This window comes from Marmota marmota, unplaced genomic scaffold, assembly GCF_001458135.2.
Source record: "Marmota marmota marmota unplaced genomic scaffold, marMar, whole genome shotgun sequence".
NCBI classification, from domain to species: domain Eukaryota; kingdom Metazoa; phylum Chordata; class Mammalia; order Rodentia; family Sciuridae; genus Marmota; species Marmota marmota.
The window spans coordinates 46010975-46028515 of record NW_026000229.1 but is presented as its reverse complement, the minus strand read 5'-3'; the positions used below and the strand labels follow the sequence as shown (position 1 = coordinate 46028515).

Genomic DNA, 17541 nt, shown 5'->3' with positions numbered 1-17541 from the left:
GGGACACTGCTACATCGATGTTCATAGCAGCACAATTCACAATAGCAAGACTGTGGAACCGACCCAGATGCCCTTCAATAGACGAATGGATTAAAAAAATGTGGCACTTATACACAATGGAGTATTACTCTGCATTAAAAAATGACAAAATCATAGAATTTGCAGGGAAATGGATGGCACTAGAGCAGATTATGCTAAGTGAAGCTAGCCAATCCCTAAAAAACAAATGCCAAATGTCTTCTTTGATATAAGGAGAGTAACTAAGAACAAAGTAGGGACGAAGAGCATGAGAAGAAGATTAACATTAAACAGGGATGAGAGGTGGGAGGGAAATGGACAGAGAAGGGAAATTGCATGGAAATGGAAGGAGACCCTCAGAGTTATACAAAAGTACATACAAGAGGAAGTGAGGGGAAAGGGAAAAATAATACAAGGGGGACAAATGAATGCCAGTAGAGGGGGCAGAGAGAGAAGAGGGGAGGGGAGGGGAGGGGGGATAGTAGAGGATAGGAAAGGCAGCAGAACACAACAGACACTAGTATGGCAATATGTAAATCAATGGATGTGTAACTGATGTAATTCTGCAATCTGTATATGGGGTAAAAATGGGAGCTCATAACCCACTTGAATCAAAGTGTGAAATATGATATATCAAGAACTATGTAATGTTTTGAACAGCCAACAATAAAAAAAAATAAAATAGAAATAGGAGTGTTAACAGTGGAGAGTCTTTCCTGAGTCTTCACCTTTTCAAAACATTGTGGAAGCATCCAGCTGTTTTATTTTTAAATTTAGAATGGGTAATTGAAGTTTTTCAAGTTTTATGGGAGCATTGGTTTGAGGATTATACGTATTTATCATTTATTCTGTTAATATGATGAATAACAGTGGTTGATTTTTAAATGTTCTGTCAACTCAGTCATTCTAAATTTGTATATCTCTTTGGTAATTTTTTCATTATCACATTTTGTTTCATGTTTATGTATTTTCGTGTCTTGTTAGCTTTTCATTTCCTTGTTAAACTTAATATCAGGTTTATTCTGGACTAATACAACTCTTTGTGAAGTGTGCCTTTTTCTCTGAGAGAATCTACATGGTGTCATTCTCAATTGAGTGTAAATAAGTTTTTCAGTGAAGACAACTGGTTCTTGAGTGTGTGTTTTAAAGATAATATTTTAAATTATGATTTTAATTTCTTTAATAATATGCGATATGCACTTATCATTTCTCATTTTGTTGGTAGCATAAACTGAGCTTTTAAAGAAACATCCTTATTCCTTTTTAAAAAAATATTTTTAAATTATAGACAGACACAATACCTTTATTTTGCTTATTCATTTTTATGTGGTGCTGAGGATCAAACCCAGTGCTTCACATGTTTGAGGCACGCGCTCTACCACTGAGCCACAACCCCAGCCCCAAGAAACATTCTTATTTCAAAGTTGTCTAGCATTCAATAGATTGAGGCAAGAGTTAAATATTTACTTCAGCAAGGAGAATATTTTAAAACCCTACAAGAAAGGATTTTGAAGTTTCACCATAAAAAATGATTAATGTTTGCAGAGAGATGTTAATCCTGACTTAATTGTTACAAAATACATACATATGTCAAAATTAATATGTACATTTTTATGTGTCTGTTAAGTGAATTTGGAACTAGGGGAGTAGGTCAATGGTAGAGTGTGCATTACATGCAAGGCCCTGAGTTCAATCCCTGGCCCCAAATAAATATTCAATTAATAAATAAATCCAATTTAAGTATTTTATAAAGAATATTCAGATAGTAATCACTTGAAAAGGTCTTCCACATTGTTAAAAATCAATGAAATGCTTATATCCACAATCATTTCTGCATAACCCAGTAAAATATCTAAAATTAAAAATTCCTGAGAATAGCAAAGCCTGCCAAGAATGTAGAGCACCTGAAACTCTTGTGTAAAGCTGACAGGGGGTATAAAGTTGTGCACACACACTGGAAACCTTTTGTCTGTTTCATGCGTATCCTGTGGTTCAGTAATTACGTGCAAGGGACTGACTTAAGAGGAAAGAGTGATTATATCCTTAAGAAATGTGCACAACTGTTAAAAGCAGCTCTGGAAACAACACAAGTGTCCAACAAGAGGTGGATGGATTTTTTGAAAAATGTGGAATCTCACTCGGCGCAATATAACACCACATTTAAAAAGAACAAACTCCTGATATGATATGGATCAAACTCACAGATACTATTATAAAATAAAATAGCATTAAAAATTATACATACTATTTAATTTCACTTAAAGTCAAATTGTTCAAGAGCAGGCAAACCACTAATGACAGAACCATTTCAACTACAGAGTGAGTTATCTCGTATCGTACCTCTTACCAGGCTCTACTTTTCCAAATAATGAGAATAAGCAGAGCTTCTCTGTGGTGATCTGGGGGATCTTGGTTGGATTTAGGCTTCAATCACACATAAAAATGTCATCTAACTGTATACATGGACCTTGCACATTTTGAACAAAAACTACTTTGCATGGTTTTTTGTATATGTTAGGTCTCTTAAAAACTTACAAATGGTTAAGATGGAAATAAATGGCACGTAATCTTCTCTGTAACATTATTTGATAAAGAATCTTCTGAGATTATAATGATTTATAATGTATCTACACTAGTGAAGCAGAATTCAAAACCTTGGGTAATATTGGAGATAACCTTAGTATCTGAAAGGAGAAGGAACTTTGGTTGGGGACTATGAAAGGGATTCAGATTTCAACTGGCTGTGTTAGAAGTAGACAATTTATTAGTGTCAATATAACTATATTGATACCACCGTCCACAGAAATCCTTTAAACATCTTCTCATAAAATATAAAACAGAAAATATTATAATTATCAAAACTCAATAGTTTATTTTCAAAAAGGGAAAACAAAAAGAAAAAATTGAAAAGGAAAATCCTTTCCTTTATATAAATGGTGGGCTAATGGAAGTTGATATTTATTTTTTACCCTCTGTATTTTATGAAGGTCATTTTATATCATTTCAATATTTTTTAACAAAACTTACACTGGGAATTGTGCTGGTTTTTATTTCCCAATATAAAGAGAGAAGAATACACAAACTATAGGAATAGCCAGATGAAAACACATATTTGTATTCAGCTGTTGTAGGAGAAAAACAAAATAAAGAAATGGGAGATCATTTAGTTTCATCAACCCCTTTAGCAGTTGTTCTCTTTCCTTAAAAAGGTCTAAGATCTGAGTATGTGAGTAATCAGTGCGTGAAGTTATCAACTCAGAGACTATGACAGCAAAGTAATTTTATCATTGTTGACCAGAATTCTATGCAAATTTTGACATTTTTTGTGAAAGGTTGTACAGGCCTTTTGTCGACATAATAAACACAGAAAGTCAATTGTGAGAAACAAGAAATTGCTGTTTTAGTTTGCCACAGGAGAGACCAGTGATTTAACATAGCAAGTTTCTTTCACTTTACCTACGAACTCTCCTGGCAGAGCATGGTACCAGTAGAGTTCTTAAATCCAAAAGGAACTAATTACATAGGAAAATTATGAAGGTAGTTATGTCAGTTATCAGAAGGATGTGACTCTTAGGAAATAGTTGTTCCAGTTAAGCTTATAATCCTGCTCTTTATTCAGAAGATAGGATTAAAGAAAGATACTTATGACCATCAAAGTTTTCTAAGAAATTTTCTATAACAAAGGGAAATATAGTACAATATATCTTGCCTCTACATCACGTTTCTAAATTCTTCTTACTTTAGACCTTTGAAAAGTCAACAGCATTGATTTTTTTAAAAATAAACACTATTTTTAAGTAGTCACTCAGCTTTTATGTCCATGTTTATGCATGGAAACAAGTATATTGTTTGGATGTTAATGCCTTATTTTTCTGTCTCTTCCTTATGGTAAAAACCTACATGCTAATTAGAGATTTTAAAGATTCTAACTCACCAACTTCAAGGTCTTTTAATTGCTGAGGGAATTCACTAGCACAATGAGAGTTTTTCCCGGGGTCATTAATTGACATATTTCTCAGGTTGTCTTATACAGCTTCCAAATAAAAGGAATGTGACTTTTGTTAGAATATGAACATTAAAAAGGAAGATTGACCAAAGTGGGAACAAATGAAAAAAACCCATAACAGTCTCTGTGACTTCCAGTTCAATTTCAGGAGCAAGAAAGAGGTATGGAGAAAAAAAAGTTGAAGATATTTTTATGCTTGATTAAATAAAATATTGTTTATTTTTTTCTAATTTCAAAAGTAAAGCACTTTCATTGCAGAATACTTGTCAGAGGTCAAGATATAGAGAAAAGCCTAATGGGACCTGTCATTCTACCATCCGAGGTTAAATCACTGAGTTACCTCGTGCTCATCTCACACAGTTTTTCAATTTTAAAATTAAACTTTTTCTAACTCTACGAATATAATTTGTTTATTTTATTAAACATTTTGTACCTTATGTTGGCTTATTATTTTATATAGAGATTTTAAAAGTTTCCTCATTCACTTTAGGAATTTTATAATAAGGACATATATACATGTCTGCATTTCCCCAGCTCAGCTTTTGTCTCTTGCATTTTTGTTAATGTTTTTGATATGATATAGGGAGGTTGCTCAACTTTACCAAATAAAATCTACTAATCTTTTTCTTCTATAATGTCTCCTTTTATCATGATTCTTTAAAAAGTTTCACTAATTCAATATTACAAAATAAAATAAACCACATTTACTCACTTGTATATTTATGTAGACATTTTATTGTTTGAAATATTACTTAAAACATTTGCATTTATTTTTCCTTAAATCTCGAATAGCTAAACAGTTCTTTCTCCAAAGAACTTCCTAATGATTTGAAAATCACCATTATCCTCAATAGTACATTTTAAATACTTGTGTTCTGAACTCTCTGGGTTTCTTACATCTACTTCTCATTCTCTCTTGTGAATGTAAAGGATCACAACAATTACTTTAGGTTTACGGTATGTTTTAACATCAAATCTATCTGCCTGTTTCTCTTCACTTAAATTTTGCTAGCAATTCTCCCAGCATACATTGAAGGGGTTAGTGGGAAAAGAGAATTAGAGACATGCTCCTATGTACCTGGGAAAATGGCTTTGTCAGAATACATTTAAGAGATATTTCTGGTCCAGACCATCTGTAGTAAATTGCCTGATCAGTAACCATCTACCTTGGTTTCAGTGCTGCTGAAACTATAAATATGTTGGGTGGTAAATGATCCAGTAGAGGTAATGACCATCATAGACCTCCCATTATTTTATTGTTTTAAAAATGCCTTCTCAGAAAACAAGCGATTCTCTGATTTGAAGCCCTTACTAGCTAAATTCCAATTATACGGAGTAGGGAAAAGGATTTATTCAGAACTAGAACCTAATTTAAGCTTATCAAATTTCATAGAAATTTTTTTTCTTTTTAATTGGCAGAAAATAATTATACATATTTGTGAGGCACAGTGTGGAAGCTAATTCTATACAGTTTTAACTTAATTAGAATCAGAGTTAAACCATAGGAACCAATATTAGTGTTGAAAGCTTAATGCATTTAGGGTTCCTTAGATATTTAAAACATTTATGTGCATACTTTTTCATCAAAATGCTACTATAATTTAATAATATATTTTATACATTTTTCTACATCAGCACACAGGGATTTTCATTTTTTAATCATTAGATTATTGATGGAATTCTGGGGTGCTTTCTAATATTTGTTTATTAAAGACAATGCTACAATGAGCATTTTGATCATTTTATTTGAAAACTTAGGCTGTAAATCCTAGAAGTAGAGATTCTTTATTGAACTGTTGCAAAACTTTTAAATAAGTGACATTTCACCCAGAAAAGTACTGTATTTCACCCCAAAATTGTGCTAATGTACAAGAAATAATAAATGAAAATTCTTATACTCCCTTCTAACATCCTAATGTTAAACATATTTTTAACACAGTAGGTATTTTATTTTTTAACTTGAATTTTTACATTATTAATAAACTTGAGCACTTCCATGTTAAAGATATTGTTGCTACTTTTGGCAACTGACAATGCCCAGACTTACTCGCTTTTCAATTATTTCTGAAACATTTTCTTAATTAATGCTAAATTTTCTTCACAAATAAAGTACAACTCTTTTCTTCATTTGTGAAAATATACTGTCTTTTCATATGTGCACTTCTTAATTTTTTCACTTTCATAGTGAAACCTGTGAATCTTTATCTTCATGGATCCTAATTTTATGTCTGGAATGTTTTACCAGCTCCAATATAGCATCTAGCTATATTTGCTTTTACTAACATCAGTGTTTTATTTTTACAGGTGTAAATATTTTATCCCTCTGAAATTTATTTTTACATGAGAAATGATTTGGGATCTGATCATCCTCCCCAATTGCTAATTATTCTGTTACCATTTACTAAATATTTTCTTCACTGAACTCAAAATTGATACATACTGTATATTGAATTTAAATATGAATTTGTAGCTAAGTCTGGATAATAATTCGTTATCTCTTTATTTTACAAAACAGGAGGACCTTTCAAAAGGCTCTGGATTTGGCAAAAATAAGACAGACAAGTTCAGGCAATAGGAAGTAGAGCTAGGTATCCACATCAGAAGGGAGAAGTATGGTTTGGAGGTGCTTTTGTATAAGTTATAAAGGATGTGCCCAACATGGATAGGTATCCCACAGCCTTGGTTTCTACCTCCTTCCATGATAACAAAATTTTAGTTGCGTTCTTGGCATTTTGGCCAGTGACAATGTTCTCCAGGTTCCTTTATACCTGGATGTGGCTATTTCATTAAGGGCTGGTTAATGAAATGTGACTGAAAAAGATGTGTGCAACTTTAGTATCATATCCTTAAATGGAAGGATAAGTTTTCTTTCCCTCATTCCAATTCTGTGCCTAATTACAGAAGCAGTAAAAAGCTATTTTGTGCCATGCATGAGAGCCTCACTCTAGGACAGTAGGATGAGATGAAAAGAGCCTGGGTCCTGACCAATTGAAACTGCTTTACCCACTGTGGAATACTTATTTGCAGACTATTATATGAAGAGAAATATATTTCTGCTGTGGTTTAGTCATTGTTAATTTGGGTTTGTTTATAGCTGCTGCCAAACAAGGAAGGATAACTACTCACTAGTTTAGTAAAAATGGTTTTGTTAATAAAAATTCTCTATAGTTTAAAGCTTGAAGTATTTGTACTATGAGCCAATATTTCTCCATGAAATCACAAATGTTTTATTTTGTTGCTTCATTCCTCCTGCTATGGGTCCTCAATATTTGAAATGTTGTCATTCTACAATGCTGTGGAGTAGGAGTGTAAGATGACAAATATCCCTGTTACATGACAGTCACCAGTCAAAAGGTAGAATTTTCAATTTTCATAATTTCTATAACAAAAGTCAGTAAAACTAAAACTTTTACTTGTGAAATATAGTTATGTCAGAATACCATTTATTTTTTATAAACCACACACAAAATTATAAAATGAGGAGTAAATATTGCCTTTGCCAGTGTTTTTAAATATTGTGAGCCCAAATGATAAGAATGCATATATTTATTAAATCTAAAATTTTTATTATATTACTATAGCACTTCCTAAATTCTTAAAACATTTCAACATATTTCAAAACTTCTTTGTGTCTATTTACTTCTATTAAGAAAGTCTTCAGTCAGATAAAAATTATTCCACAATTTTATAAGGGTTTTTTTTTTAGCTCTTATTTTTAAAAAGGCATTATTTTTTTCCATTTAGCTATAAGGCATATCTTACTTGATATCCTGTTTCAAAAATTCTGGCTAGCATTAATTCTGTTTAAATGGGCATCATTCCTCATGGATCTGCTTTATTTTTCTAGAGCAAGATGTAAGTAAAAATGTGTTCTCTGCAGATCCCTCTTTGTTCACCAGAGTTATACATTTATTATATCTATATAAATGATCTATCTTGTTTAATATACATGTTTTGATAATTGCCTGCTTGTTAGAGAAAGTAAAGAGGGGAAATCAGAAACCAGCAGCAAACTCTATTATGTATTATATTATATCAGCAAACTCTGAGCACTTTATCTTCCAATCTATGAAATCCATAGACTCAAAAGTGAAGCCTGCATCCATAGAAAGAACAAAATATTTAGATTTGTGTTCCACCTTAAGGATAAAGAAGTCATTGCACTTTGAGCAACCACATATTCATGTGCCTTGAAGATTCATTGTGTTAAATCATCTCTGCCTGTCTGATTTTCAGCAGCAACTAGTGAACCAACACCTAGATGTGAGTGTTCCATACTCCATCTAATTAATTTTATTTTTCTCTTTCCTTCTTCTCAATGAAAAAACCATTTGGTTCCTCTTTTCTTTCCCATTGCTATTGCACAGTGAAGTCATAGATTTCAAGACAGAATGGTTCTCTTCTTTGCCCATGGAGGACCAATACATCTGTTCCTTAATTACAAAACAGAGGGCAGGGAACTTCCATACCCTCTCACCAACTAAGACAATTAGTTTTCTCAAGATTAGAGTATGTATGAATTACATATTGAAGGCTTTAATTTTATTCAAATATTTTGGCTATAGAAAATATTTCTCATGATTTTTGCTGAGAAACTATATCTATTTCTTAAACATTTTTTAATTCATTGATATTTTTGGTTCTTTCTGCACATTGTGGATTTTCAAAAGTAGAGTTAAGAGAATATATATTTAATTTCTCAGTTTTGTTTTTCAGTATAAACAATGCTTTATTATAATTTACTTAAAAGAAAACTACTAATAAGTATAATACAGAAAGTTATTAACCTAATTAATAAGTTGAGGAATTCACCTGGATACCTATTCATTTCTTGCTCATATTCACAGTACTTAACATCATAGAACACCTATATTTGGCCTAAATGTTTCTGAATTGTAGCATACAGGATGGAAGTTCATTATGCCTAATAATTAAATTGAATTTTGCTCAAATGTCTTCCAGACTTTGGTTGTTAGAAACATTGTGTTCTATTGTCCACCTTGCTCTATAAAGTGAGTGCAAATTTAGTGCCTCGAAAATGTCTTGCATTTTTAATTTTAGACAAAGGAAAAATGTTCTCAGTACAATTATTGTTTGCAAGTGAAACACTTCAAGACCTCCTTTTATGTTGTTTTATTTTTTCTGATTTCTTATCCAGCTTTCCTGAATCAGTGTATTCATTCAATGTGCCTGACTGAATTAACTGCTGCTTTTTCAAGCTAGGTTGAAACTCTGAAAAATCTACTGTGCAGTCATAACTCTGTGATTTAATGTCATGTTCTGAAATGGTTAAGTACTCTTTCACATCTTCAGCTGCCTCTTCAGATATTACAGGTGGTGATTCTTTGGTTTGAGTGGAAGCATGGACCTATCCTGTGGAAACCAAGGAATAAATCTTGGTGATGGACGAGTAGGAAAGTCTTGAATTGCTTTTTCTGCAATTTTTGACAGTTGTGTGGGATCACTCTAATAACGTCGATAAAGTAATGTTACTTCTATAATAATTCTGCAATAATCCATTTACTCTCAATGAAGAAAAAATTTCTTAACTGAACTCTTCAGAGCTAGAATGTTAATTTACAAGAGAGACAAGACTGTCTCTCTCATCAAACCAAGGGGAACAGGACCTTTCAGCACCAGCAGTTGCTTCTTTTTGGGGGATTGATTTGCTTCCATTTTGACTGGTACTTTGGATCGCAGTTTAAGGTGGCTGAAGAGGTTCAACCTGGCTCGGAGGAAAAAAAGAAAAAGGCGGGACTGGGAAGAACTGGCGTGAAAGACACTTCCAACAGTTTCTTTCTAGGGTGGTACCTTAAATTCTGTTTTTGCTACATACTTTAAGGCCCCAACAGGTTCTTTTCATCAGTCATCCGTTCCCTTTTACAGATCTGTACAAATTATGGTCCATCTACAATTACACATCGCGACTTCAGGAAACCACTCCTGGATACCAACACGCAGCCTCCCAGATGTCCACCTTACTCTCTCAACTTTATCTTACAGAATGTAATCTATTTTGTTTTTGTTTTAGGTAACACATACCAACAGCCAAAGAAATGGAACAACAAAATCACTCCATGGTGTCTGAGTTTATTTTGTTGGGACTCACAGAGTCTCGCAAATTACAGATTTTCTTTTACTTGTTTTTTTCCATTATCTATGTATCCATTGTGCTAGGTAACCTCATCATTATCTTTGTAGTGAAATTGGATCCCCAACTGCACTCTCCTATGTACTTCCTACTGGCTAACCTCTCCTTCATTGATATGTCCCTGGCCTCCTTTGCTACTCCTAAGATGATCTATAACTTAAATAGTGGATATAATACCATATCCTATGAAGGCTGCATGACCCAGATGTTTTTCCTTCACCTTTTAGGTGGAAGTGAGATGATGGTGCTCGTAGCCATGGCAATTGATAGATACATTGCCATATGTAAACCCCTCCATTACAAAATTATTATGAGCAATCATGTTTGTACTGGACTTATACTTCTTTCCTGGACCACTGGTTTTGTGCACACTATGAGCCAAATGGTTTTCACAGTGATTTTGCCCTTCTGTGGTCCAAATGTTGTGGATAGTTTTTTTTGTGATCTTCCTCGGGTCATCAGACTTGCCTGCACTGACACTTACATCCTGGAGCTGTTAGTCATTGCAGACAGTGGACTACTCTCTTTGTTCTGTTTCATCGTTCTGTTCATCTCCTATAGTATCATCCTGATTACTGTCCAGCATCACTCTTCCAGGGGGCCTTCCAAAGCTTTGTCCACTCTTTCAGCCCACATTACAGTGGTTGCGCTATTCTTTGGACCTTGCATCTTTATCTATGTATGGCCATTCAACAGTGTGTCCATTGATAAGATTCTCTCTGTGTTTTATACAATTTTTACTCCCCTTTTAAATCCAATCATCTATACATTCAGAAATAAAGACATGAAGAATGCATTAAGAAAAATAAAGACCAAGCATATGAGTTCCAGATCAATCTTTTAACTGGGATATTGTAATCATCAAAAGCAATGGCAGCAACAGCACATCCAAAGATATTAAGGTATATGATTTTATACCAAATATAAATCACAATTTGAGGAATGATAACTTTTCCCTACGTAAGCATATATGCAATAAAACATCCTGACTTGACTATCAAAATATAAACCATTTCAACATTTCATTTGTCATAGTTTTATGTTCTTCTATAAGATAAATTATATCTTATATAGTATTTTTAAAGGTCTAACCATATACAAGGCACTTTATATTTTTTCTTACTTTCACCAAAATGAAAAGAGAGAACATGATTTGCATGTTGGCAATAAGAAACAAACTTAGCATTAGAAAATTTAGTGAACTTGTCATAGTAAATTTATATACTATATTCATAATCACAACCTACACCTAACTACAATATGTATGCCTCCTAATTAAAAATATTTTCCTATCTATATTTAATAACAGTAATAAGTATCTGTTTTCTGTATAGTCCTTTTAGATCATAGTTCCCCCCAAATATATAGTTCTAACAAAGAGTTTTTCATTAATTTGAAAGTAAAAACTGTCACCAAGATTTTTCCAGTCTCCTTTTGCTTCTCAATAGAAAAGATCTTACTAGCTAAAAAGATAGATCCCAGTTATTAATGTGTACTGTTTGTTATTGTAGAATAGGGTAGAGAATACCATGTGTGAAACCCAACTAATTTGTTATGGTACCTCATTGTATTTACATGCTATATAGTAAAAGTAAGTGAAAATTACAAAAGTGGATAACAATAAAAATTTGATTCATTCTACTTAATAAGGAAAGACCATATCAAAAATATAAGTGAAGATAAAAGAAGAATGCAATAGGCTGTAAAGCTAGGCAACCACAAATATTAATTTTGGGGACCCACTAACAAAATGTTTGTAGAAAATAAGAATATTTTTTTCCTTCATTACATTTATTGATAATTTCCAGGTTTGTTTTGTTTTGTTTTTGTTTTCATTTTTCCTTCTCAAGGAGACAGTGGCTTATTTACAAGTTAAAAAATATATGTATGAGCTGGGCCAGGCATGCTTGCATTCTCAGCTACTCAGGAGTCTGGGGCAGAAGCATCACAAGTTCAAGTACAGCCTGAGCAACTTAGTGAGATCTTGTCTAAAAATAAAAAATAAAAAGGTTTGAAGATATAGCTCAGGGGTAGAGCACTGTGAGTTCAATCCCCAGTCCTGCCAAAAAAGAAGAATGTTCATGAGGGATTATGACTGGATTAGAACAGAAAAAGATATAATAACCAGTTGGAAATTTTTTTTTGTCTTGGATAAAGAGGAGAAAAGTATCAATTTGAATGTAGGATAGATGTATCTTTAGTTTGAAGATACTGTAATTTTCAAATAAGGGTAGAATGGTGTGAATAGCATTCTGACTAGCCAAAAGTTCTGAATGTGTGTTGATTTTTAGCCCCACATGAGTTCTGTAGCCTATAATCCTAAAAATTTTATTTGCTAAACTCTCTTACAAACTTATTGCTGTGAATTTCTACAAGTGAAAGACACACATATAAAACTGAAGTTTGGAGAAAGGGATAAGCTGTCCATTGCTTCTGTATCTTGTAGCAACAGTAAGCCAACTTTGTACTCCAGAAATATTGGTGGGGGATCAATAGAATGAGCAAGATGGAAGCCTCCCTGAAGCTTCACTAAGTGTGTGAGGAAATTATTAGTGGCAGGATAGAGTGTCCATTAGCAGCAATGGCACCACTATGCCAACAGCAGCCATAAGCTCTGGGTAATGTCCTTTCCTCTTTGCTCATCCCATCTCTTGGGATGTTAGCTCCTTTTGAAAGTTACTGAATTCTTGGTAATATCACCATCTTCTTGTTGTTGCTCCTTATTTCTGTACTATAAAAGCATTTTTTATTTTTGACTTCCCATTGTACCCTCCTGAAGGTAGATTGAGGATATCTTAAGCCTAGTATGTATGAACTAAATTATTTACTTAACTTCCTAAACTTGGAATTTTTCCTGTGCTGACTATTTGAGTTAATAAGATCACTATCAGACTAACGGATCAATCTAGAAAGCAAAATTTACATTCCATATCATATGTATTGGTACACTTAATGGTATTCCATATTTTCCAAGACTTTTAAAGTTTTTCCCAATTTTTCCTCTATTGGTTGAGATTAATTCCTAGAGATATATATATTAAAGTTTGCAGGGTTTTTTCTTCTGCCATCTCAAATCTATTTGTGATCTAGTGATTTATTTTTCCCCCCTTTGACAATTTTTTTAAATTTATAGTTCTTTAAATTAGTGATTTATGCAAATACATAAAGGCGAAATTCACCGTGGTATATTTACACGTGTACATAGCATAATTTTGTCAATTTTATTTCATAGTTCCTCCCTTTTCTTATCCCTCGTACCTCCCCATCTCCTTCATCTACTTTATTTGATCTCCATTCTGTTTTGCTGGGATTCTCACTATCACTTTCCCCCCTTATTTTGGTCTAGCTTCTACATATGAGAGAAAAAAATTCAACCTTTGATTTCCTGAGCCTAGTTTATTCCATTTAGCATGATGTTCTCTAGTTCCATCCATTTACCAATAACCTCTATAGTTTCATTCTTCTTTAGGGTAAAAAGAGACTTCACCACAAACACTTCTGAAATCTAGAGGATCATTAGGAATTATTTTAAAAATTTATACTCCCTGAAATTAGAAAATTTGGAAGATATTAATTTCCAGTTATGTATAACCTACCCAAATTGAACCTTGAGTAGATAGAAAATCTAAACTGACTAATATGACACGCAGATGAGATGGAAGCACAATTAGGAGATACCTGACAAAGAAAAGTCTAGGCCCAGGTGGATTCTAGCCCTTTAAAAAATAAATAAAGCCAATTTTCCTCAAATTATTCCATGAGCTAGAAAGGGAGAAAACACTCCCAAATTCTTTCTATGACACCAGTATCACACTGTTACACCAAAACCAGAAGAAGACATATCAAAGAAAGAAAACCACACTCAAATATCCCTGAGGAACATAGACACAAAAATCCTTCATAAAATATTAGCAAACCACATTCCAAAACACGTTAAGAAGATGGTACACCATGATCAAGTGGGTTTCATTGCAGGCATGCAAGGTTGTTTCAACAAATGCAAATCAATAAATGTAATTAGCCACCTCTTTTTATTATTTCTAATTTTGTTTCCTTGGGTCTTCTCTTTATTCTTTTGCATAGTTTGGCTAAGGACTATCAATCTTGTTTATCTTTTCAAAAAGCCAATTTTATTTCCTTGATCTCTTTTTAAAAAATTCTCAGTTCAGTAAGTTTGGCTTTGATGTTCTGTGTTCTGCTGATTTTGGGATTAGTTTGTTCTGTGTTTTTTAGGGCTTTAAGGTGTAATGGTAGTTTATTGAGGATATTGATATTATATGAGCTTTTTGGTTTAGTTTTTGTATGTCTTTATTTTTGTAGTCTATAAAATTTTCTCTTAGATCCACCTCTATGCTGTAACTTGATGTTTGTCTCTGATCTCATTTGTTTCTAGGACATATTTAATTTCTCCCTTGTTTTCTTGTTGGACCCATACTTTATTCAAAAGTGTATTTGTAATATTCCTATGTTGAATGATAAAATGTTTTGTTTTGTTTTCTGCTATTGTTTTCTAATTTCATCCCATTTTGGTCTGTTAGGATACAAGGAATTATCTCTTTTTCTCTCTCTATTTTTTTTTTTGTATTTTCTAAGACTTGGTTTGTTTCCTAAATACAGTCTATTTTAGAGAAGTTTCCATGTGCAGCTGAGAACAATGTGAGTCTAATTTTGCTGGACAAAATATTTTATAGATTCTATAGTTTCATTTGATTTATAATATTTTTTAGTTCTCATGAGTCTACTTAGTCTCTCTATTGGTGAGAGAGTTATGTGAAAATCAACCATATTATTATATTGAGGTTTAATTATTTATATCGAGTAAATTTTGTTTTATGTACGTAGGTGCATCAACATTTGGGACATAAATATTTACAATCATTGTGTGGGCTCTCTCTTGTCCAGTGAGGAGGTCCATGGAACAGAGCAGAGTGTGGCTGCCCTGTCATGAATCAAGACCTCCGGAGACCAAGCGGGAAGCAGGTCTGATTTTATTGCATAGTTACCATGTATATATACTCAAGCAGTAGCTAAGAAGATTATAGCCAGCCACCAATACAGTTTCTGGCCAGCAGTACTTGTGGCAATCAATGGAGGAGTGGACCGTGGAGCAAACACTGGGACCACAACACAAGGTCCCATGCTTGGGCGCTGTGCCTAGGGGCAAGCAGTTTGCAGCTCACGCACCTAGCTCAACGTATGCAGTACTCCATGAACCTGTCTCCACAAATCATTATATCATGTTATTAGATACTTCCCTTGCCAGTATGAATTGGCCTTCTTTGTCTCTTGGAAGACAAATTTTAGCTTGAAGTCTACTTTGTCAGATACGTGAACAGCTACTTCTTCTTGCTTTAAGTTTCCTTCTGAATGATATATCTTTTCTCATCCTTTCACCTTCACCCAGACATCTAAGTCAGTATGTCTTTGTCTATAGGGTGAGTTTCTTGTAAACAACATATGGTTGGGTCCTGTTTCTTACTCCATTCTGCCAATGAGTGTCTTTTGACTAGTGAGTTTAGACCATTTACATTCAGTGGTATTATAGAGAGATGAATTATTTATCTATCTATCTATCTATTTATTTATTCATTATAACTGTATTTTACTTTTATGTGGTGTTGAGGATTGAACCCAGTGCCTTGCGTATGCCAGGCAAGCACGCTACCACTTGAGCCACATTCCAAGCCAAGAGATGATTTATGATTTCCTGTCATTTTGATTTACTTTTAATTCAGATTTGATTATCATTTAATGGACTATTTTTCTAGTGAGATTTGTCCATACACTGTCTGATATTTTATTGCTTCTACATACTATCAATTAAGTTGAGAACTGCAATATTAAGTAATAAGGGGAAAGTCTATCAAAATTCAATACTAAAAGTAATATTTGTAAGATCAAAAGTGACATTAGAGCAATTTATAGTATTTCATGCTGAGGTGGGGAGATTTCTTTCTGAGTCCTTCTCATTTGAATTTCCTCAGGATTTGAGACCTCTTGAAGATGCCTATTCCTCCACAGCTTTACCTCTAAGTTTCCCTGAAGGTAGAGGTAGTGATCATACCTGATCCCTTTTGACACAATTCTAGGAGTCTCTTTCTGGTCTTGGTGTGTCCAAGTACTTACTAGGTTTTCGGTGGGCCAGAGGACATGACCCTCAAGTGTCATTGACAGAGCAGCCAGGATACTCTCCTTTAAGGGGTGTAGTCTTGTGGGCCATCCTGAAGAAAAACTCCATGTATCCAGGATTGTCAGATTCAGTGTGGGTACCCCCATGTATACTGTGGCATATGACAGTTTAAGATAGAGGTATTGTAGTTTGGTTAAAAAGCCCTTGGGAGAGTGTAGGGCTTATATCCTCTGTTGTGTGCATAGATTGCAGGTTGATGGACTTGCATTTGGGCACATGGGTGGTTTCTGGTGTTTGTGCGCTGCTCCTCTATAAGCTCGTTTCTCGGGTGTAGTGCTTTTATATATGCATGAAGTTCTCTGTTTACTGCTTGGGGTTAACCTCAGGAAATGTCTTCTTTAGGTCCATTCAAATGAATGAGAATTGAGTTTCCTCTCTTCTCTGGAACTTGCAGATCTGAACCTTCCTAGAGATACTGGGGCACAGGAGCTACTTCTTTGGTTGCTATAGTTTTCTCTCCAGTCAGTGCTTATTAGTCAGCCCCGAGGTCTAGGTCTTCATGTTTGAAGGGTGTTGCATATTTTTTCTGTTCCTTTCTGTAATTAAAATGTGTCTTAAAAATTTTTCAGTTAACACTATTTCTTAACTCTTTATATGTCTTTTTACTATTCATTTTATGAATGTATAATGTCTCCTAATAAGGAAAATACAACTTTTTTTTTTGTCAATCCCAATCCATTCTATAATAAGTAAGCCTAAATATTTACATGTGTCTGTGAAGGATAATTGTTCAGAAATTTAAGTTGAAGGTTAATGATAGTGTGTATGACAGCATGTGCATCATATTTTATCTGTACTTTACCAAGTTCTAATTTATGTACCATAAAATGAACAATCCTTAAGTGTACAGTAAAATGACTTCTTGTATGCATAAATCTACTGCAATGGTCAAGATATGCAATATTTCTGTCATATCATGGGCTACCTAGAAATGTGCACATTTTCATAGGCTATATAAATGTTGGTAACAACACTGACTGACATTTCATTATAATAGAAAAGATCCTCGGGCTGGGGATGTGGCTCAAGCGGTAGCGTGCTTGCCTGGCATGTGTGCGGCCCGAGTTCGATCCTCAGCACCACATACAAACAAAGATGTTGTGTCCACCGAAAAACTAAAAAAAAAAAAATTAATAAATATTAAAAAAATTAATAGAAAAGATCCTGTTTCTTTGC

At 33.7% G+C, this 17541-nt stretch overlaps 1 protein-coding gene and 1 pseudogene across 1 annotated transcript; one reads left to right on the top strand and one right to left on the bottom strand.

The window, feature by feature from the left end:
- LOC125613378 overlaps positions 1–9544 on the bottom strand; it is a 19346-nt pseudogene extending 9802 nt beyond the window's left edge.
- A 536-nt stretch (positions 9545–10080) lies between these two features.
- On the top strand, positions 10081–11019 carry LOC107137718 (olfactory receptor 4K13-like). Its single transcript, XM_015480170.1, has one exon. It carries the CDS (start codon positions 10081–10083, stop codon positions 11017–11019), a length of 939 nt encoding a protein of 312 aa, XP_015335656.1.
- The last annotated feature ends 6522 nt before the right edge of the window (positions 11020–17541 follow it).